The 21300-nt window shown below is 33.6% G+C and overlaps 1 protein-coding gene across 35 annotated transcripts in view; it reads left to right on the plus strand.

Annotated features, from left to right (window-relative positions):
• CHD9 (chromodomain helicase DNA binding protein 9) overlaps positions 1-21300 on the plus strand; it is a 229718-nt gene that overhangs the window by 128196 nt on the left and 80222 nt on the right. For 15 of the 35 annotated variants that reach the window (XM_086350626.1, XM_086350631.1, XM_086350630.1 and 12 more), the window contains exons 3-4: positions 6895-7226; positions 19645-19756. In XM_086350626.1, coding sequence (XP_086206752.1) covers positions 6895-7226; positions 19645-19756 — 444 coding nt within the window. Of the gene's footprint in view, positions 1-5648; positions 6094-6894; positions 7227-19644; positions 19757-20441; positions 20500-21300 lie in introns of those variants that run through there. The other 20 variants (XM_086350647.1, XM_086350651.1, XM_086350649.1 and 17 more) reach the window with 5 other exon arrangements.

Here is a 21300-nt window from a genome sequence, read left to right on the forward strand (position 1 = left end):
AAATTCTATTACTTTGTAAAGAATTGGAGAGTGCACTGCAAATCTGATGTTCCCTCACCCCGAAAGACTTGATCTATTTCCTATTTAATAATAAATATTTGGGCTTCCTGGTGGCTCAGATGGTAAAGAGTATGCCTGCAATGCAGGAGACCTGAGTTCTGACCCCTGGGTTGGGAAAATCACCTGGAGAAGAGAATGGCTATCCACTCCAGTATTCTTGCTTGGAGAATCCCATGGACAGAAGAGCCTGGCGGGCTATAGTCCATGGGGTCGCAAAGAGTTGGACACAACTGAGCAACTAACACACAATAAGTATTAATAAATATTACTAATAATAAATATAATAAATATTCTACAGATAATATTTTCCTATATAACTATAAGCATAATGAGTGGGAAATTAATACAGCAGGAGCTGTTGGGACTGAGAGAAAGATTGGACAGAATATGTTGAATGCTTATGTGGGCGAAAAAGAAAAATTGTAACATTGAGAAAAGTTACTATTAACTACCCTTTTGTATATTTGTGTAAATTGGGAAATTGCCTACATTAAAAATGATTAGTTACTTAACATTTCAGTGTTCATGTTCCATGAGAATATAGTTTTAAAGTATAGTTTTAAATATATTTTTATAAAAATGTAATATAGTTTTAAAATCACTAGTAAAGTAATGCTCAAAATTCTCCAAGCCAGGATTCAGCAATACATGAACCGTGAACTTTCAGATGTTCAAGCTGGTTTTAGAAAAGGCAGAGGAACCAGAGATCAAATTGCCAACATCCACTGGATCATCGAAAAAGCAAGAGAGTTCCAGAAAAACATCTATTTCTGCTTTATTGACTATGCCAAAGCCTTTGACTGTGTGGATCACAATAAACTGTGGACGATTCTGAAAGAGATGGGAGTACCAGACCACCTGACCTGCCTCTTGAGAAACCTGTATGCAGGTCAGGAAGCAACAGTTAGAACTGGACATGGAACAGCAGACTGATTCCAAATAGGAAAAGGAGTACGTCAAGGCTGTATATTGTCACCCTGCTTATTTAACTTATATGCAGAGTACCTCATGAGAAACGCTGGGGTGGAGGAAGCACAAAATGGAATCAAGATTGCCAGGAGAAATATCAATAACCTCAGATATGCAGATGACACCACCCTTATGGCAGAAAGTGAAGAACTAAAGAGCCTCTTGATGAAAGTGAAAGAGGAGAGTGAAAAAGTTGGCTTAAAGCTCAACATTAAGAAAACGAAGATCATGGCATCTGGTCCCATCACTTCATGGCAAATAGATGGGGAAACAGTGGAAACAGTGTCAGACTTTATTTTCTTGGGCTCCCAAATCACTGCAGATGATGATTGCAGCCATGAAATTAAAAGATGCTGACTCCTTGGAAACTTATGACCAACCTAGACAGCATAGTAAACAGCAGAGACATTACTCTGTCAACAAAGGTCCATCTAGTCAAGGCTATGGTTTTTCCAGTAGTCATGTATGGATGTGAGAATTGGACTGTGAAGAAAGCTGAGCACCAAAGAATTGATGTTTTTGAACTGTGGTGTTGGAGAAGACTCTTGAGAGTCCCTTGGACTGCAAAGAGATGCAACCATTCCATCCCAAAGGAGATCAGTCCTGGGTGTTCATTGGAAGGACTGATGTTGAAGCTGAAACTCCAATACTTTGGCCACCTAATACGAAGAGCTGCCTCATTGGAAAAGACCCTGATACTGGAAAAGATTGAGGGCAGGAGGAGAAGGGGACGACAGAGGATGAGATGGTTGGATGGCATCACTGACTCAATGGACATGAGTTTGGGTAAACTCCAGGAGCTGGTGATGGACAGGGAGGCGTGGCGTCCTGCGGTTCATGGGGTTGCAAAGAGTTGGACATGACTGAGCCACTGACTGAACCGAACTGAATAGTAGAAGGAATGTTTGATTATAAATATTTGATTGTCTACTGTTAAGATTCATCGTTAAATGGATTTTGAATCGAGTAATAGAATCTATTGAAAAGCTTTGTACGAGAAGTGAGATATTTTGGAAATCACCCTCGGTTCTGTGAATAGTGTCAGTGAGTTAAGATATTGAAAGAAAATGGCAAGAACATCTAAATCTTATATTCCAACCCTTACTTCTTTCTGAGGATCTAGTCCCAAATTTCCAATTACTCAAACTTTCCATTTCAAGCTCAGTGTGAAAAGAATTAAATCATGTACCCATACACACCCTTTCTCAACTAGATTTCCTGTTTCTTTTGTCTTCTCCTGTACTAGTACTTGGTCTAGAAAATAAGTATTGACTCTTCCTGCTTGTCAGCCATACCCACCCATGTATAGGTTATTTCTACCTCTTGGAAAGAGGACTGGAAAAAACTGAACTTGTTTCTTGCATCGTTACTAGTATCTCTGCAATTTTGAGAAAGTCATTTACTTTCTTTTGTATTCAAATTAATCTCTATATCTTAGGGTATTTGAACCAGTCTCTGTAATATATTGGTATTTGAACCAATCCATGTAACTTACAATACAAATACAAAACTTACTTGTATTATACAGTGGTTAAGAGCATGTTTTCCATTATAAGGCTTTCTGCCTCCTCATCCCCGGTCCATCTTGCAGTAGCCGTGTGGTTTCAGGCAAGTTATTTTTCTATGCCTTAGTGCGTGCTTGCTTGGTCACTTTAGTCATGTCCGACTCTCTGCGACCTTATGGACGGTAGCCCGCCAGGCTCCTCTGTCCATGAGATTCTCCAGGCAAGAATACTGGAGTGGGTTGCCATGCCCTCCTCCTGGGGATCTTTCCAATCCAGGGATCCAACTGGTGTCTCTTATGTCTTCTGAATTGGCAGGCAAGTTCTTTACCCCTAGCGCCACCTAGGAAGCCTCTCTGCCTTAGTATCCTTAGCTCTGAGGATATAGTAGTACATATCTAACAGAGTTGTTTTTGTTTTTTCATTTTTATTGGAGTATAGTTGGTTTACAATGTTGCATTAGTTTCAGGTGTACAGCAAAGATTACACATATATTTATATATATACATCCACTTTTTTTAAAGATTCTTTCCCATATAGGCCATTACAGAGAATTGAGTCGAGTTCCCTGTACTAAGCAGCAGGCTCTTATTAGTTTACGTCTTTCATATGTAGTAGTGTGTATATGAGGCTTCCCAGGTGGCTCAGTAGTAAAGAATCCGCCTACCAAGCAGGAGATGTGGGATTGATCCCTGGGCCAGGAAGCTCCCCTGGAAATGAAAATGGCGACCCACTGCAGTATTCTTGCCTGGGCCTGGTGGGCTACAGTCCATGGGGTTACAAAAAGTCAGACACGTCTTAGTGACTAAGCAGCCACAGTGGTAATGTGTATATGTCAATTTCAGTCTCCCATTTATTCCCCCCTCCCATCCCCTGGGAACCATACATTTGTTTTCTACCTGTACTCTACTTCTGTTTTGTAAATAAGTTTATTTGTATCCTTTTTTAAGATCACAATAAGCAATATCATATGATACTTATCTTTCTGTGTCTGACTTTCTTCACTGAGTATCACAGTCTCTTGGTGCATCCATGTTGCTGCAGATGGCATTATTTTGTTCTTTTTTATGGCTAATATTCCATTGTATATTTGTAGCACATCTTCTTTATCCATTTCTTTGTTGATGTACATTTAGGTTTCTTCTGTGTCCTGGCTATTGTAAATTGTGTTGCAGTGAACATTGGAATGCATGTATCTCTTTGAATTTTGGTTTTCTTCGTAGGGTTGTTTTTAAGATTAACTGAGTTACTGCACTGTAGATCCTTGAACAATGTGGGGTTAGCGACTCACTGAAAGATCCAATTATAATTTATAGTTAGTTTTCCCTTTATGTGATTCCTCCATATTTGTAGTTCATGATTCCTCCATATCTGTGGTTCCACATCCTTGGATGAAACCAGTGGTGGATTATGTAGCACTGTAGTATTTATTGGAAAAAATCTGTATATAAGTGGACCCAGGCAGTTTAAATCCACATTGTTCATGTGTATATCATATTAGGCATAGTGCCTAGAACATAGTAAGGATAATATGTGTTAGCTCTTCTTATTATTATTTCTAAAAATTATTTGTGCCCCTAAGTCTCTCATTTTGAAATGCTACTATAAGAATCTCTCCCATGTGCTATACCTCTCCATTATCACTATTACCCTACTACTCAGGATTGAATTAATTATTACATGTAAAATGCTTAGAATAGTGCCTGTCACCTAATAAGCATTTGGTGTTAGCCATTATTATTGGTTATTATGATTTTTACATAGATGACCTCTCAGGTTACTAAGATCCTTTTCTTGCCATTAATGATCCTATGCCTTTAATATCCTTTCCTGCTCTTTACTTTAGTCTTTCTAGGATACTATTCATATAATGTAGCTCCATTTCGGGAGCTTTGATGCCTAAAAGGAAAAAAAAAAACTAAAAACAGGTTCTTTGATGCAGATGTTAGGTGATCTGCCAAGACCAGTTGAAAAAATGGCATTAATGAAAGAGGTCAATGTGAATTTTGAAACAGTGAAAATTTTGTTTTAGGTATTTCATTCTACTAAAACAGTCTCAATATTTTATAGGAGAAAAATGGTATTGATTATCAAATTCAGGAGGACTTGCTACTTATTTTTAGTAACTGACCAAAACTCAAATTGTTATATGAAAAACTCAACAGTTTAGTTGAAACAGAATGTGGAGAGTAAAGGTCAGGAATGTTTTAGGAGTTTTTTGAGGTTAGGAAAATAAATTAATGTATGAATTCAGGTTTAAGTAAGAGAAAATTTTAAGTAGGATTAGTTATTCTTTATAGACAGATCTTATGTGTTCATTTCAAAATCTTAAGCTTCTTTTTAGAATTTAAATGAAAATAGCTTCAGTTCTCTGTTTTAAAAATAACATTGTTAGCTTTTTGTTAGGAGAATAATGAGAGACCTTATCTAATTTCTTAAAGAGAAGTCACTTGTTATGTGTTCATTTCCATGACCTCCTCTTTAACCCTTCACTCCTCTTCAGCTGTGTTTATGCTTTAAATATTTTAGAATTATCACGGAGAAAAGTATTTTTCTCTGGTAATAATTGCATTGGACTTAGTTTTTTTAATGATGATAGCTACATAAAGCAACTTCACTACTGTTTTTGTTTTCAAATAATTTTTTGAAATCAAGTTTTTACGTATATTTTTTAAAAACTTTACTACAGGAAATGGTAGAGTGAGAGTTAAATATGTTACATGGAGGGAAGAACAGTCCATTGGGGGTTAAATTGCAGAGTCTAATGGAATAATAACTGGTAGCACCATCTGCTGGCCTACTTCCGCAGAAGGAGTCAGTATTTTTAACGACATCTCTAATATTCATGCTGATGCATTTTGATGCTTTGTGCATTCATTTCTTTCTGTGCTTTGTTGGAATCTGGCTATCTGCTTACAGCTATTGAGGAAACTCAGCTTTTTAGGAGGGGTTTACGCCTTTTTCATATCTAATTAGGATGAACAGTGGATATAAACTTGCCAAGGCAGAAATGTGTTGATAAATCACAATGTGTATTTGTGGAGGGTTGTGCATCTCTTGGTTGCAGCTTGCTAAATAGGCCATTTAGGAATCTTCTTTCAATGCTTTTTTCTTGAGCACTGCCTGGGGTGGTGAAAAAGCAGAGGGCAAGCCTTTGTCTGACGCCAAAAATGTCTTCAGTGAAGAGGCCAAGAGGAAGGGTAAGTGAAAGCCTGAATGAGTGGGAGGAGGAGGGGTTCTTTGGGCTAAAAGGCTAATGGGATTGAATAACCTTCCTTATTACTGGCTGCTGCTGCGGGAGTCGTACTGCATCGCCATCTTGAGCTTGTTGCTGTTTTCTCGCGTCTTGGTTATTTGTTATAGCCTGTAGGCCTTAAGGTGGCATTTTAGTGAGCGATTCTAAACCCTCCTTCCTTTCTCAGTGCTGTAGCACTGCTATGAAACCTTTGATGAGGCAGGTATAGAAAAGATATCCAGTGAAGCACACTGGAATCAGCATGAAAATGTGTTTGGAAATTCCTGGTGGTTTTTTCCCTTGCTGTAGTCAGAGGCATGTTTACGGGTAAGAATGTAACAAAACTGTGATCTAAGAATATGTGGATGAATGCGTGTTTGAAGAGGATATTCTTTTTAAAATGCTGTTGATTTGCTTCCTGTGATATTGCTAAAATATTAATAATTTTAACGTAAAACTATAAATTTGTTTTTTTCCAGAATTGCTTGAGCAAAATATTATGATATAGAAAGAGAAAAAAATCCTCATTTAACTCTTTCACAGAAGAACTAAAACTTTCTCTAATTTTTAGTATGGTTTTGTCTGTTTACTAACTAGCTATATTGCCGCATAGACTGCACATTAAAATGATTTAAATGGTTTCAGGTTCTAGTTCCAGTTTCTTGTAAAGCAGAGAGGCTTTGTTTTTCTAAAAATCATAATAAACTATGGGGAGTAGTCATTCTGAATGAAAATTGATATTTTAAATTTGTTAATAATTGTCAGAGTTCTGGAATGAAGAGGAAAGAAGATACTTATTCCAAATGCCCAGAATATTTATATGACTTAATTTGGATTAGCTGTATTTATAGGACAAAATTTGAATCAGCTAATTAAGAATGCTGTGAAAATATCAGTGAATCTATATTACCCTTCTTTAATCTTCATTTTTAAAAGCAATAGTTTGGCTTTTTATTTTATACCTAGACTAATATCTAAATCAGCAAAGTGTTTTAATTTTAAACTGTAACACATATATTTGCTTATGTATTTTACTTCTTTAAGCTTAATTCTAAAGTTTTGGTTGTGTGTATTAATTGTTTAAATGTACTTTTATATATTGTGTAAAAATTATTTTGATTTCTCTAGCCTCCATCTTCCAAGAAGAGTGATGGTTCTGGGACATACACTAAGTTGCAGAATACCCAGGTGAGGATCATGTCCGAGAAGAAGCAGAGAAAAAAGGTGGAATCAGAAAGCAAGCAAGAAAAGGCTAATCGTATAATATCAGAGGCCATAGCAAAAGCAAAGGAGCGAGGGGAACGCAATATTCCACGAGTAATGAGCCCTGAAAACTTTCCTAGTGCTTCAGTTGAAGGAAAAGAGGAGAAGAAAGGAAGAAGGATGAAATCCAAGCCAAAGGACAAAGAGAGCAAAAAAACAAAAACTTGTTCTAAATTAAAAGAGAAGACAAAAATTGGGTGAGTTGGTTAAGAATTAAATCTTCCTTAGAAGTTTTTGTAAAGGCAGTCTGTCTCATCTTCTACTTTTGATTTGCATGTGATGTGTTTACTCTCACTTTGGAGTTTTAAGTTGTGTACCTCATTGCCTTTTTGAATGAATTAGGTATTGATAATATTCCAGAATTTTACTAAATTTACTGATATGTGAACATACCTTTTTGTTAGTAAAAAGAATTTAAAATAGGAAGATATTTTATATATAAAATGGAAAAAGGAAAAAGAAAATCCACACTGCTGTGCCAGTTCCAAATTTACTTTATTTAAAATTTAAAAGCGCCTTGAAATTCTTTATAATTGTAGATTTATTTCTCTCTTAGTTGTACTTCACTGGGTACTTTATAGTTTGGAAACATGAAATAGAGTATTTTCTCATAAACCCACAACTTTGAAATAAATGGAATGGCAAGGAAACTAAGACCATTTAAATCAACAATAAGCAGCTCTCAGTTCTTACAGACTTACTTCCTTATAGTTCTGATTTACTTTATGTAATAAAGAGGCCAGGTGAGGATTAATCCTCCAAGAGAATTAGAAGGATAAAGAACTGCTTTTGGAGGGTACATTAATCCTAGGTGTTTTTATTTGACTACTTATTTTCAAAAAATAAAATGTAATAACTATTATTTGTTTTATGTGTTTGTTTATTTTATGTATGCAAGGGTAAAACTAATGTAAGGCTAACAGAGTTTAGACTTGTTTTTATGGGAATATTTGGTTATTTTTGAAGGCTTTATGTGAAATTTTAATTAAGTATTTAATTTTTGTCCACATAAAAGAGTACACAATAAAGGAGAAATTTCATTATTATTAAAATCTTCATTTGCTTAAGAAATTATTTATATATTATATAGATATTTAGAACTAAATTTATAACAGTTTATTCACAGCATTTTCAATGCAACCATCAAACTAAGTTATATCATTAGGTCATGAAGTCTTTCAGTCCAAATCTTTAAATAATATGGGCTCTCTTGTTATAATAGAGACATAATTAATATTATTGATTTTATATTTTATTTGCAGATAGCTAACATTAAATTTGAAGTTTAGATTTTTGTTCCTTTTATGTTTAAAGGTTTTGGTATGAAAGTATCTTATTAGTTCAATATTTTGTCTAGTTTTAATTTAGGAAACCCCATATATAATCCTTTAATGTATTAAAAGTTACCGTAATTAAAATTTTCCAGTTTTAACTTGTACAGGGATATGGACAAAGTAGTAGTACTATTGGAAAGGATATTTAAAATAATCATAAGAGGAAACCTTAGAGAACCTTCAAGAGTTACAGTAAGTTTAAATGGGGGAATGGGAGGATAACTAGAGGAAAGGAAAAGATAACAGAGGTGAACCTGGTTCAAGAAAAAAAATAATATATAAAGGGAAATTAGAAATAATAAATTATAATAAAGAAACATGGATTTTTTAAAAAGTGTAGATTAATATGGTAGGGGATAGTAATATATTAGAGTATCTGTAGTCTGTGATATTTGTATTTTTGTTAGATTAGTAACGATAAATTATTTTAATATTGAACAGCATGATCAATTTAGTGTACTTGTTTTTTAGAGATAGCATTCGTGAGAAGAGGTCAGAATTGTATTGGAAAGATATTTCTATGGTTAGGTATTGAGTAAGTGATAGAAAAATCACTTGCTGAAAGTGGATGAGTTTTTGATAGAGGAATTTATAAGTTGCAGGCAAGTAGAACTGAAGCTTGCCCATATATTATTAAGCTATTGGGAGTGCAGCAGTTTTTTGATCATCTTTATTAGACAACCAAAGATTACTTTGATGTTGGAAGAAAAAGCGTGGATGGAAATGAAATGCATGTACAACCTGGAGTTCTGTATTGGTCACTTCTAATATTTCATTACTGTGCTTTGTAGTTAGCCCACTACGTTGTATTATTTTGAATTTGCAGTTTTTAATTTTTTGTGAAGAACGATCCTTTAAATAGTTAAGTTTATTTGCATCATTTTAATAGTATTTCATGATGTATTAAATATTTTCTTGTAAAGGTTTTGTTTTTCTTAGTTTTAGAAGAATCGAACTTTTGCTAGTATCAGATGATTTATATCAGATAAAATTAAAGTGAGTGTGTGCTGGAACTTAACCAGGAGCATTGATGAATGCTTATTAATGAAACTTAAATTTCAAAAATAGCTAAATTTGTAAACAGTAAGTTATTATTGTATAGTCAGAGTTGTTCACTTAATGCACATACGTGATATCATATAATCTAGGAATTATTATATACTAAGACTAATCTGAAGAAAACCAGTACTGCCTCTGCTTGCTAATATGCGTGAAACCTTTGTATTTTTTCTGCCACTTTCATAGATTAATTTTTTTAAATACGAGGAATAGAGTTTCCTTTTCAGAGACTTTGATATAGTGTCATTTAATCTTTGCAGCAATTCTGACTTAGACGGGGCATGCAGTATGATAATGAGGTTAAGTGCTTTGACTTTGGAACTAGTTGTACTTATGCACATTCCCCCTTTATCGCTTACAAGCAGTGTGACCCTGGACAAATACTTAACCTCTCCAAATTTAGTTTACTCATACATAAAATGAGGATAATGGTAGTGCTTGCCTTATAGTGTTATATTGAGGGTGAAATGATTTAATAACATTTAAAGCATATAGAACGATACCTGTAAATAATGTTAGCCGTTATTTTCTGAAAACATAAATAGCATTTAGCTATTTAAGGAAAAACCCAAGGCTAGGAGCTATGCCCCTTGTTTGAAACAAGTTCTCACCTATCTGTTTAGGTTCTCTTTCTATTAAGGCTCTCTTCCTGAATAAGATGAGTTTAAAAATGAAGCAGACAAAATAAAAACAGAAGCAGTTGGTGAAACTGATAAGAAGGAGAGTAGTTTCACTTACCAATACTTTTTTTCTTATTGGTATGCCTCTGTTTATCAGATTAGCTAGAGTGGCATTTAGGACAGGTGGGTGAATTTTGTTTTGAAACATGCTTGGAGTTTGAAAGGAATTACATGGTTATATGGAAGGGGTGGTGTGAGTTAAAATGGAAATGCTAGGTATAAAATGAAGAGTGAGTTATAGGACTTTTTCTGCTTTGACATTTTTCATGATCTTGGCAGTCAGGTTACAACAAGCCACCTTTCAAATACAAGAGTGGGTATTTCTTTAATGATCTTTGCTACATAATAGAAGCTCCATGAATGGAAAGGAGTGAATTTTATGAAAAGAGTGAATGAATTGAAGATTAAATTTTAAATGATGCCAAATGGTTGCATTTGGTTTCTTAAAATCAGAAATGGCAAGCTAATCCTTCACTAAGTCACAGGAGCAAAATTAATGGTTTAGTAGTGATAAAGTAAATTCTAAAATAAATTCATTCTAAGACTTCTAGTAGAATTTTTCTTATAGCTCGGTTTTAGATTTAATTGAAGCATTTTTAGGTTTATGTTTTATAGCTTTGACATTTAAACTATGTTTCCATGTTGTCAATTATCATTTATACTTCTTTGCATTAGACTATCAGACTGACAAGCAGAATGCTTTTTACACTTAAAAATGTTCTTGTAGCCCTGTAAATTTAATCAGTAAAGGTAAAACCTTCACGATTAAAAGTTAAAAAAAATTTTTTCTATTACTCATAATTATTCTTTCTGTTGTTACAAGAGTGGCAGTTAACAAGTGCTAGAAGTAGCTTTTCTCTTTAGTTAAAGCAGAAAACATCTAAATTAGGAGATATTTATCAAAGCAAGTTGGAATTAAGGGTGTCATGTTATAAAGAAAAACAGTAAAACATTTAATAAGATTTGGAAATTACAATGTGCCCTTCTTTGCGATTGTCATTCTGAGTGCCCAAGGGATAAGCAAAATAACATTTATTAATTACCTACTATGCATATACATATATATGTATGTTTGTATTTTTAAACAAACATGTAAGTATATCCATATGTGTGTCTAGAGAGAAACACACATTTAAATAATAATGGGAAAATCATATGAACAAAATCTGAGGGGAAAATAAGAGGAATCAGCAGAAATTGGGAATTATCACTTTATATTGCATAATAGTGAAATAACAAATGAGAGCCTTCCCTGGTGGTCCAGTGGTTAAGACTCCACAAAGGGGTGGGTGTTCATCCCTGGTCAGTCAGCTACTCCACGTGTCACAGGAAGTAACAACTGAGACCCTGATTGCAGACATTCAGAGTTGTAGGAATTTAGTGTGTGTTTGGATAAAATATAAATGTATTAATTAAATGTTTCTCAGCATATGATAAGAAAGCACTTTCAAAAATGTGTGGTATAAATTTATTATGTATTTTTAATTGTTAATCATGCCATTAGTAGACTGTGTAAGTTATATAATTTTTAAATGCTAAGAAGATAAAATGTTTTATTGATTTGACTATTTCTAAACTTAAGTTCAATGAAAATCTGAAATATTCATCTGCAGAAAGAATTAATGTATACTTTATATATTATTTATGAATTTAAGATTTACAGGTCCATTTATAATACATATATTTTTATGTAAGATGTACTATAAGGTTTATCACTAGCAAATAATGTGTGATTATTTTGTTTAATCTAAAATGTCATTGATTATGACACTTATTTTATGTGTCAGTTAGAAAAAATATATTAACAGTTAAAACTTTGGCATACCTTTGATTATTAGGTGAATCTTGATTTCATAGATGTTAATTTGTGGGGGAAAGGTGTACTTTAGAGACACTATAGTATTTGATTTTAATTTTCCTATATTGTCAGTATTTCTAAGCATAAATTTTTTTTTAAAGAAAGGAAATAAGTTTTTTAAAGAATAAGGATTAAACTATGCTGATACATATACTGACTATGATTAGCTAATACTTGGACCTTAGTGACTATATGAAACAACTTGGTGAAATAAACATTTTGAAAAAAATGATGCCCAATCTTAAACTGGAAGTGATTATTTATTTGTTTTATTTAGTATTATTTTTTGTCCATGCCACATGATGTACTGGATCTTAGTTCCCAGCCAGGGATCAAACTCATGCCCCCGACAGGAGAAGTGCAGAGTCCTAACTACTGAACCTCCAGGGAATTCCCTAAACAGGAAGTAATTTATAATCCACCTTATTAAAAACCTCGAATATAGTCCTCCTTTCATAAATTTAAAGATTAACTAAAAACCATTTTAAAAGTTGATTGTTTTTTTCCAAGTAAGTTTAAGCTAGAATCTTGAGTTGAACTTTAAACTGGAATAATTTCATCAAGTTAAATATGTTTCTTCTTTAAAAAAAACAATACACATGTATATATCTGATGATTTTAAAAATAGCCCCAGTGCCTGCAACTGGGCTTACAAAGAAAAGAAAATCATAATGTAAAATAGTAGGTTTGTTTGTTTGCTCTATGTTTGATGAATTGGATGCATTAATTACAACAAATGGACTAAATTGGATAAGATTCATTGTTTGTCCAATTATTGCAATGAGAGAATCTACAAGGGGCAATTACAGATTGACACCGCATAGAATGTAGCTTGTTACACAGCTTCTACTAATAACACGTGGGCAGGATTTAGATGAGTGCATAAATTACATCTGAAAATCAAATATAACCGTCAAGTATATAAACACTGAGGTTTTCTAGTATGTGTACTTATCAAATGAATTAACATTTCAAATTTATACTTAGTTTGAAATTGCCCTTTGCTGTCTGAAAACAAGCTATGTTTTGATATTTAGTTCTTTTACATGCCTGGACACTTGTTGCTGCAGTTTGCTAACATTGATAACAGATCCTTTTACTGTTTTAAAAAACAAAACTTGCTTAGAGTCTTTATTATCATTAGAGTCTGTATTACTTTGTTGCTTTACTTTGTGACATTTCTAAAAAGCAGACTATCGATTTATTTGAAGAATGTACCTATAATGACATTTTATTTTAGAATTAACATAGTAAACTTTCTGTAATTCATCATAGAGGAATGAAATGCTCTTTGGTAATTGGATATTTTGCTTAACTGATTTTATCATGTTTCTTCTACTTGTGGATCATCTGATTTCCTTCAGATAACATTTATGGCTATCAGTTGTCAATGTACAGGCAATAGATATCCCTGGTTGTTCAGAAATCAACAAACTTTAACCGTGGTATTTTCTAAAATATAATGTAGTTTCATAATCCTCTTTATTCATTAAAGTGTATTTATTGATATTAAATTATCTAGTTACTGGTTGAAGTATAGTATTTTATTTTAAAATCAGTAAGCTATGTTGAAAATAGCAGAGTAGGAGTAAGGAGACTTTTGTCTTTTACTAGACGTGTGGTTTTGGCAATTTGTTTTATCTTTTAGGGCTAAAGTTTCTCTGTTTAGTGGGACTGATGACTTCCTCACCTATATATGAACTTTTCTCAGGGTCAGCTGAGATATTATAGACAAAAGCACTTTGAAATTTTAAGTATTCTGTAAGTATAGAATAGTTTTATTATCCTGAATATTTGTTCCTGGAGTTTTCTTCACTAATTATTTTGAGCCAGTGGTTCTAAAACCTGGTGGGAATTCTTATAAAGTCTGATAAGGGATCCCACTTACTAGATCAGAATTCTGGAGTTGGAACCTACAAATCTGGAGTTTTGTTTTGTTAGTTTTTATTTTGAACTAATCTCACACTTGTGAAAATAGGTTAGGGTTCCCTTAGGCTCTTCACCCAGCTTCCTCAGATGTTAATAATATTTTACCCAAGCACAGTGATCAAAATCAGGAAGTAAACACTTAACACAATCCTGTTAACTGAGTTACAGCTCAGTGCAAATTGTGTCAGTTCCATTTTTTTGGCCAGGATCCAGTTAAGGATTTTATATTTTATTTGTTGTCTTATCTCCTCATACTCCTCCATTTTAGAATGATTCTTCAATCTTTGACATTTTCCTCTTTGGAGTATACTGGGCATTTATTTTGTAGTGCTCAGTTGCTAAGTCATGTCCATCTCTTTGCAACCCCATGGACTGTAGCCCGCCAGGCTCCTCTGTCCATGGCATTTTCCAGGCAAGAATACTGGAGTGGATTGACATTTCTTCCTCCAGGGGATCCTCCTGACCCAGAAATTGAACCTGTGTCTCCTGCGTCTCTGCATTGGCAGGCAGATTCTTTACCACTGAGCCACCTGGGAAGTCCCTTATTTTGCAGAATGTCTCTCAATTTAGAATTTTTATTTTTAACCAACAAACTTCTAATGAAACCTGACTCACATGTTTAGGAATTACTGATCAAAACTAACCAAATGTTTGTTCTTTGTAATATCCCTTATATACCATTTTAGAATGTTTAATAAACTGATATGACTTCATTATTTCTAAGAACCAATGTTCTATGTAAGTACCCATAGGATATGTGTGTGTATGCACATATATATAAACTATATATTTTATATAAAATATATATTTTTTAAACTCAGAATTATGTCAGTGAAGAATGACTTCAAATTTTAGAATAAACCTTATTTCTACAGATGAAATGTAGCTTTTTTGAACAGAATGGTCATATGTGTAAGTATTTGGACCTCAGAAGTTTAGTAGGAAACTATTGTATTTGAAATATTTCTTGCAAAGTTAGAATTTGAAAAATACTTTTGCATGGGTTAATGATAGCTAATTAGTTTATGAATTAAGATTTATTCCAGGCCTATACAATAATATTGGAAGAAAATGCAGAATATAAGAAAAATAAATTTTGAAGGTATTTTTGTTTGTAAGTACATTTTTCAAATAAAGTAATGAAGGTTTACCTTAGGTATTATCTGTTTAGTTTAGTCGCTTAGTCGTGTTCGACTCTTTGCGACACCATGGACTGCTGCACACCAGGCCTCCCTGTCCATCACTAGCTCCTGGAGTTTACTCAGACTCATGTCCATTGAGTCGGTGATGCCATCCAACCATCTCATCATCTGTCGTCCCTTTCTCCTCCCGCCTTCAATCTTTCCCAGCATCAGAGTCTTTTCAAATGAGTCAGTTCGCATCAGGTGGCCAAAGTATTGGAGTTTCAGCTTCAGCATCTGTCCTTCCAATGAATATTCACAACTGATTTCCTTTGGGATGGACTGGTTGGATCTCCTTGCAGTCCAAGGGACTCTCAAGAGTCTTCTCCAACACCACAGTTCAAAAGCATCAATTCTTTGGTGCTCAGCTTTCTTTATAGTCTAACTCTCACATCCATACATGACTACTGGATAAACCATAGCCTTGACTAGATGGACCTTTGTTGGCAAAGGAGTGTCTCTGCTTTTTAATATAAGATATTAAAACACTTATATCTAACTTATCCACCTCCACCAAAAAGAGTGAGTGTTCAAGACTAATTTGGTAGCACTTAGTATTTTTTTTTAGCACTTAGTATTTAGTCAATGTTTATTTATAAAAATATTATTTAAGCAGCTTAGTTCAGTGTCCTTAGAGTGAAAACTTACTTTACCTACTAGAAAGGCAAAGTATAATCTCTTCATAATCATAAATATAAAATTTTAAATCTCTCTGCTCCTGATTTCATTGAAGTTTTTATTGAGTGGGATTTGAGTCTTTAAGCAGCAATATAGATACCATATTAGATTATATATTTCACATACAGAATTTATTTAGCATACCAAACACTAATAAAATGCCTTTTTAAGCAAGGTACTGAAGGGTATTATCGGGCCTTGATCTGCATGTCATAGGAAGTCATTATTAATAGCTTTGCTGCCGCTAGTGTTGTCCTCATCTACAAACCAGTCTAAATTATGTTTGGGTTTGGCAATGGATAGCAGATGAGGGAGTGCCATGAAAACTGTATTTCTATCAATCATTTTTAGTTTGAGTTATCCCTTACCTTGCCATTGAAGATCACCTGCCCAAGTGCCTTAGGTTATATTAAATAACCAGAAGTAACACAAAGGTTACTCTTAGAAGGAGGTTGTTACTTGAAGAAAAAGCATGACAGGAGACTTCTGGGAAACCAGTGTCTTGTTACATTATGTTCAGTTTGAGAAAACTCACTGTGCTATATATACTCTTTTGATATGTGCGCTTCTCTGAATTTACATTATATTGTAGTATTAGTACACTTTTTAAAGGAAACTGAGGAATTGCATTTGGGACCATTTTGAGATTTTAATATCTGTGGTATATCCATGTGGATATGTCTTATAAGCAGTTGGTTATATGAATCTGAAGTTGAGGAAAGGTCTGAATTAGAGATAAGAGATTTGAGAATCTTCAACTTCTAAGTGGTTGTTACAAATGGATTAAATTTCCTAGGAATAGTATATAGAGAGGAAAGAAGTCTAAAGACACAACTTTGAGAAATACCAAAGTTTAAGGGACTGGCAAAAAAACAAAAACAAAACTGAATCCTGCTGAAAAATGACAAAGTAAAGAAGAGCCAAAGAAGTTTAGTCAGAACCAGAAGAATGTTGTGTCATGAATCTGAGAGTGGAGACAAGGAAAAATTAGTTATGTGTTGGTAGATAAAATTTTTTTTAATTTCCATCGGATTTAGCATTACAAGGGTCATTGGTGGCCTTAAACATTAGGAGGTCAGTCTTTGGAGTGAGGCATATTTAATTTCTATCTCAGTTCTTACTATCGGTATGACTTTAAACAAGTAATTTAATTCTTTAAGCCTCAGTTTCCTCCTCTTGTATAATTTGCCTCTCAGAACTATATGAACACAAAGTTAGAGAATGCATATAAAGTCAGCAGAGGTTGACTCAGTAAACTTTGAGTAAATGGAAGCTATGAATATGGAAAGTTGTTTTAAGAGTTTTGATTATAGTGGATTGAGGAGTGAAAGGAACAGTATAAGTGACTCGAGAGCTGTGGATAAGGAGGGAAGAACAAGATGATGTGGTATCTAATAGTAGGTATTACCTCAAGGGAGATTTTTATTTTAGGGGAGAAACCAGAGTAAAGGAAGAGGGACTGGAAGTTAGAGAGGAGATGACCTGTGTAAACAGAGGGGATAGAGTATGACTGTGGGTAGTTCCTTAATGTTGTGTCAGAGTATCCTTTTAAACTTTCTCTGATTTCCTGGTTTCAATGTAAAATGTATGTTTACTGTATGTCATTTATTTCACATACTCAGAAAAGTACAAGTGAGATAACCAAGTAAAAATTACCATTATCATGTTGAAAGTGGTGATCAAACCAATATGAGAATATCCTGGGAATTAATCATTCTAGAATTTTTTCTCACTTCATATCTCATTATCCAGTCAATAACCAAGTCTATTGTTTCTGCTTCCAAAATGAAAAATTATGTATCTTTTTTGACTTCTTCATCCACCCTACCATGGTCCTGTATTTCATTCTTCATTTCTCACCTGAATTGGCAGCTGGTTTCCCTCATTTACATTTCATTTCCTTCTAGTTGCATTGCTTCCTTATTTAAAATTATTTTCCCCCCAATTTTATTGAGAGGTAATTGACATATCACAGTATATTTATTTATGGTGTACAACATAATGATTTGATGTGTGTATATATTGTGAAACTGTTACCACAATAAGTTTGTTAACATCTGTCACCTCACAGTGATATATATTTTTCTTATGATAAGAACTTGTAAGGTTTACTTTCTCAGTAACTGTCAAATATTTAACTCAATATTATTATCTATGGCCACCAGGCTGTACATTACATCCCTAGAATTTGTTTAAAATTCTTACATCTTTCAGTTGCTTTACTGTTCTTATCCATTCAAAATATCTCCATGCCATTTGTTGTCAGTGGTGAGCAAGTCAGATTTCTTTTCAATTTCTGCCCTATGGAGCTTAAAGATGGCCTTAAACTAAAACATTAACCCCTTGCATGTAAGACGGGGTCTTCTATGACCTTGACCCAGCTCTTCCTGTAGTATACTTTGTGTGGTCCTGGCGGTTCATGGGGTCGCAAAGAGTCGGACACGACTGAGCGACTGAACTGAACTGAACATGCTCTTATTGTTGGATATTCTCATATATCCTGTGGTATCCCCCTGTCTGGAATGTACCCAGTCTTTTCTTTCACTACTTGTTGGGCTCCCTTTCATCTTTCAGTTCCCTGTCTCAAACATTGTCTTTTCTGTAAAGCCTTCTTTACTCTTTAGTAAATATAAGCATTTCTTTCTTTGTCTTCACATTACATCTTGTTCTAACTTCCTCTTTATTTTAGCTGTGATCGTATTCTAACAATGATATGTAAGGTTAGGAACCTTATCAACTTTACCTTCAAATCCTAGAACCCAGGAAAGTGGCTGGCATGTCACAGTCAGATGTAGTTACTATTAGTCGAGAAACTACTATGTGTTAAAGGCTGTGCTCAGACATACATTATCCCGCTTAATTCTCAACAAAAATATGGCTCTAGCTATTGCAATATCCCTGTTTTACAGGCAAGGACGCTATCAAGTAATTTCCCCAGTGCCACACAAGACAGGTAAATGGTGACATCAGGCTTTTATATTTTTGAAACTATGATTTCAAAGTAGATGCTTTTAACCTTCAAGTTTTCCCACATTAGTAAATAACTGTTGAAAAAATTTTTGATATATTTCTAATATATCATGCCTGAATATAATCGGGAAGCTTTCTATGTTTGGAATATAGGTATCTAAAATAGAACTTTCCTAATAGTGATCATGTCATCTCATCTCTTGAACTAGATAAGAAAATGTGGGCTGTACTTATGTATTTCCATCTTTCATCAGGAAACAAACATAGAAAACACATTTTCATTTTAGACATTTACATTCAGTGTGTGTTAATGTACATATATATGTGTATATGTTAGAGACAGGTAAATGTATACATACTGTAGAAATATAAAAACTCTTACTCTTTAGAAAGATAGAGTGTAGCTAAGAAAAAAGCCTTAAGTGAAATAACCAAAGAACAATTAATTGTTTAAGTAAGGGAAAAACTGCTATAGGGTAGAAACAGTGGAGACTTGGAGACTAGGTGGGATTCAAAGAAATTAAGTGGAATTTGAAATAAAAAGAAGTAGAAGGAAAAAGAATCCCTCATTGCAAATCTATCCAAGATAATAAAATAAATGAATTTATGTTAATTATTAAATAATTAAATCACCTGACATTTTTCTCATGAAAAATAATCATGAGCCTAAAGAAACAAGGGATAGAATTTAACTATATTTCTAAGCTTGAAATATGTTAGCTGTATTATTGGTTTCTATTTGTCCCATTGGAATAGAGTTTATCATTTGAAAATACCATTTTTTATTTCATGATAAATAGCATCTTTGAAAGTTGAACATTCAAGGCATAAAAAACAGAAGAAAGTTTATCATTGAGATCTTACTTTGACCAAAAATGGAGAAATACAAAGAGATCTTACTGTTTACTCTTTTTCTCTTAAAACAGCAAACTCATTATTACATTGGGTAAGAAACAAAAGAGAAAGAATGAGTCTTCAGATGAAATATCTGATGCAGAGCAGATGACACAGCATGCATTCAAAGAGGAAGACTCTCAAGTGAGTATGAAATTTTTTTCTGAGAAATGAACACTGGCAGATTTAGATAGCATAATATTGTTTTATGGATGTTTATACTGTAGTTTAGTGGTAAAAGTACATTTTATTTTCATACAAGTTATATGACAAAACATTATTACAGTATGGTCCTACAGTGTTAGACCTGAGAGGAAACTTACACATCCTCTTCAAACCCTCTCCGTTTTCAGATAATGAGACTGAAGCCCAGGAGAGTTTAAGTAACAATCCAAAGACCCTGGTGGCTTTTAGCATGGAGAGTATCTAGTGATATTATTACCCTGTACTTATAGAGCATTATTAAATGAATTTAATGATGGAGATACTAATTTTAAAAGTCACATACAAATGATAAAGCAAATGGGTTGAATCATTCTTGAAGATAATTTCTTTGGTCTGCTTCTACTGAGGAAAAGATGAACAGGTATATTAAAAATCCCCTAAAGCAGACAAAAATACTGTACATTTTTCCTTTTTATTTTTTTAATAGCTGTATATTCAAAATAACCTTGTGAAGTTAAAAAATTATATAGTAAAGGTCATAATAATTCAGGCCACCCTCTGCTCTCTAATAATTAAAGTACGACCCTAGGCCGTAGGGGTGGTGGCAGTTGTTGCATTATGGGGCCAGAAAGCCCCTGAATGGCCTTTCTTCTTCCTTATGCAGCTTCTTATCCAATGGGAGAGTAGTGGCTCAAGGCTCCTGGGCTGCTGCAAGAGTTGAGGTAAGGGCAGTGACTGAAGCTCCTAATATTATATGGCCTGGCTTTTTCTTCATATGTTATCCTTAACTTAGGCAAACTTATCATTATTCAATATGAGAAAATGTAGTTAAATTTTTACTAAAATAATGCTGGCCATTTTTCCATTATGTAATTACCAAACAATGAAATGGTAGAATAGGTTAACATGCATATTTCTTCCATGCCTTTCACAGTACTTAACTAGGTTGCTTTGACAAGTGTTTTGCTTTAACACAAAAATTTTAATGGAGAAGGAAAGAAATATTTTCTGGTAAACAATCATAAATCTGTATTATTGATATATTTAAATATATTAATATATAAATTATGTATAAATATCTAAAAATAGTTTTCAACCACAATGGATTGTTATGATTTGAAGGCTTGAAAAGTAATTGAAGGTTTAGAGTCAAGTGAAAAATCTAAAAATATGGTTATGATATTTAATTTTTTACCTGATAGAGAAAATTCAATAATCTAACTACATTTAGAGACTTAAATTATTTTTTAAAGCCCCATAGCACATTTTATTAGGTCTATGATAGGAAACAAATGGTACGTTATCATAATGAAGTATTTAGTCATTTAAGAACATAATGTTTCTGACCTCTTATATAAAGTGCTGTTGATTGAAGCCTTTAAAACATTAAGGAAAAGTTAGAAAAAAGAAATTTGAAGAAATAGTTTGTCACTTTTAAGTTGTCCTTTGAAAAATACTATGGAGAAAAAGAAAGCCAAAGCAACCCACATTGGCCTAAAATATGGACATTCAAATTAGTTCTG

Source organism: Bos grunniens, chromosome 18 (assembly GCF_055505025.1).
Source record: "Bos grunniens cultivar Pamir isolate PY7600 chromosome 18, Bosgru_T2T1.0, whole genome shotgun sequence".
Taxonomy (NCBI): Eukaryota; Metazoa; Chordata; class Mammalia; order Artiodactyla; family Bovidae; genus Bos; species Bos grunniens.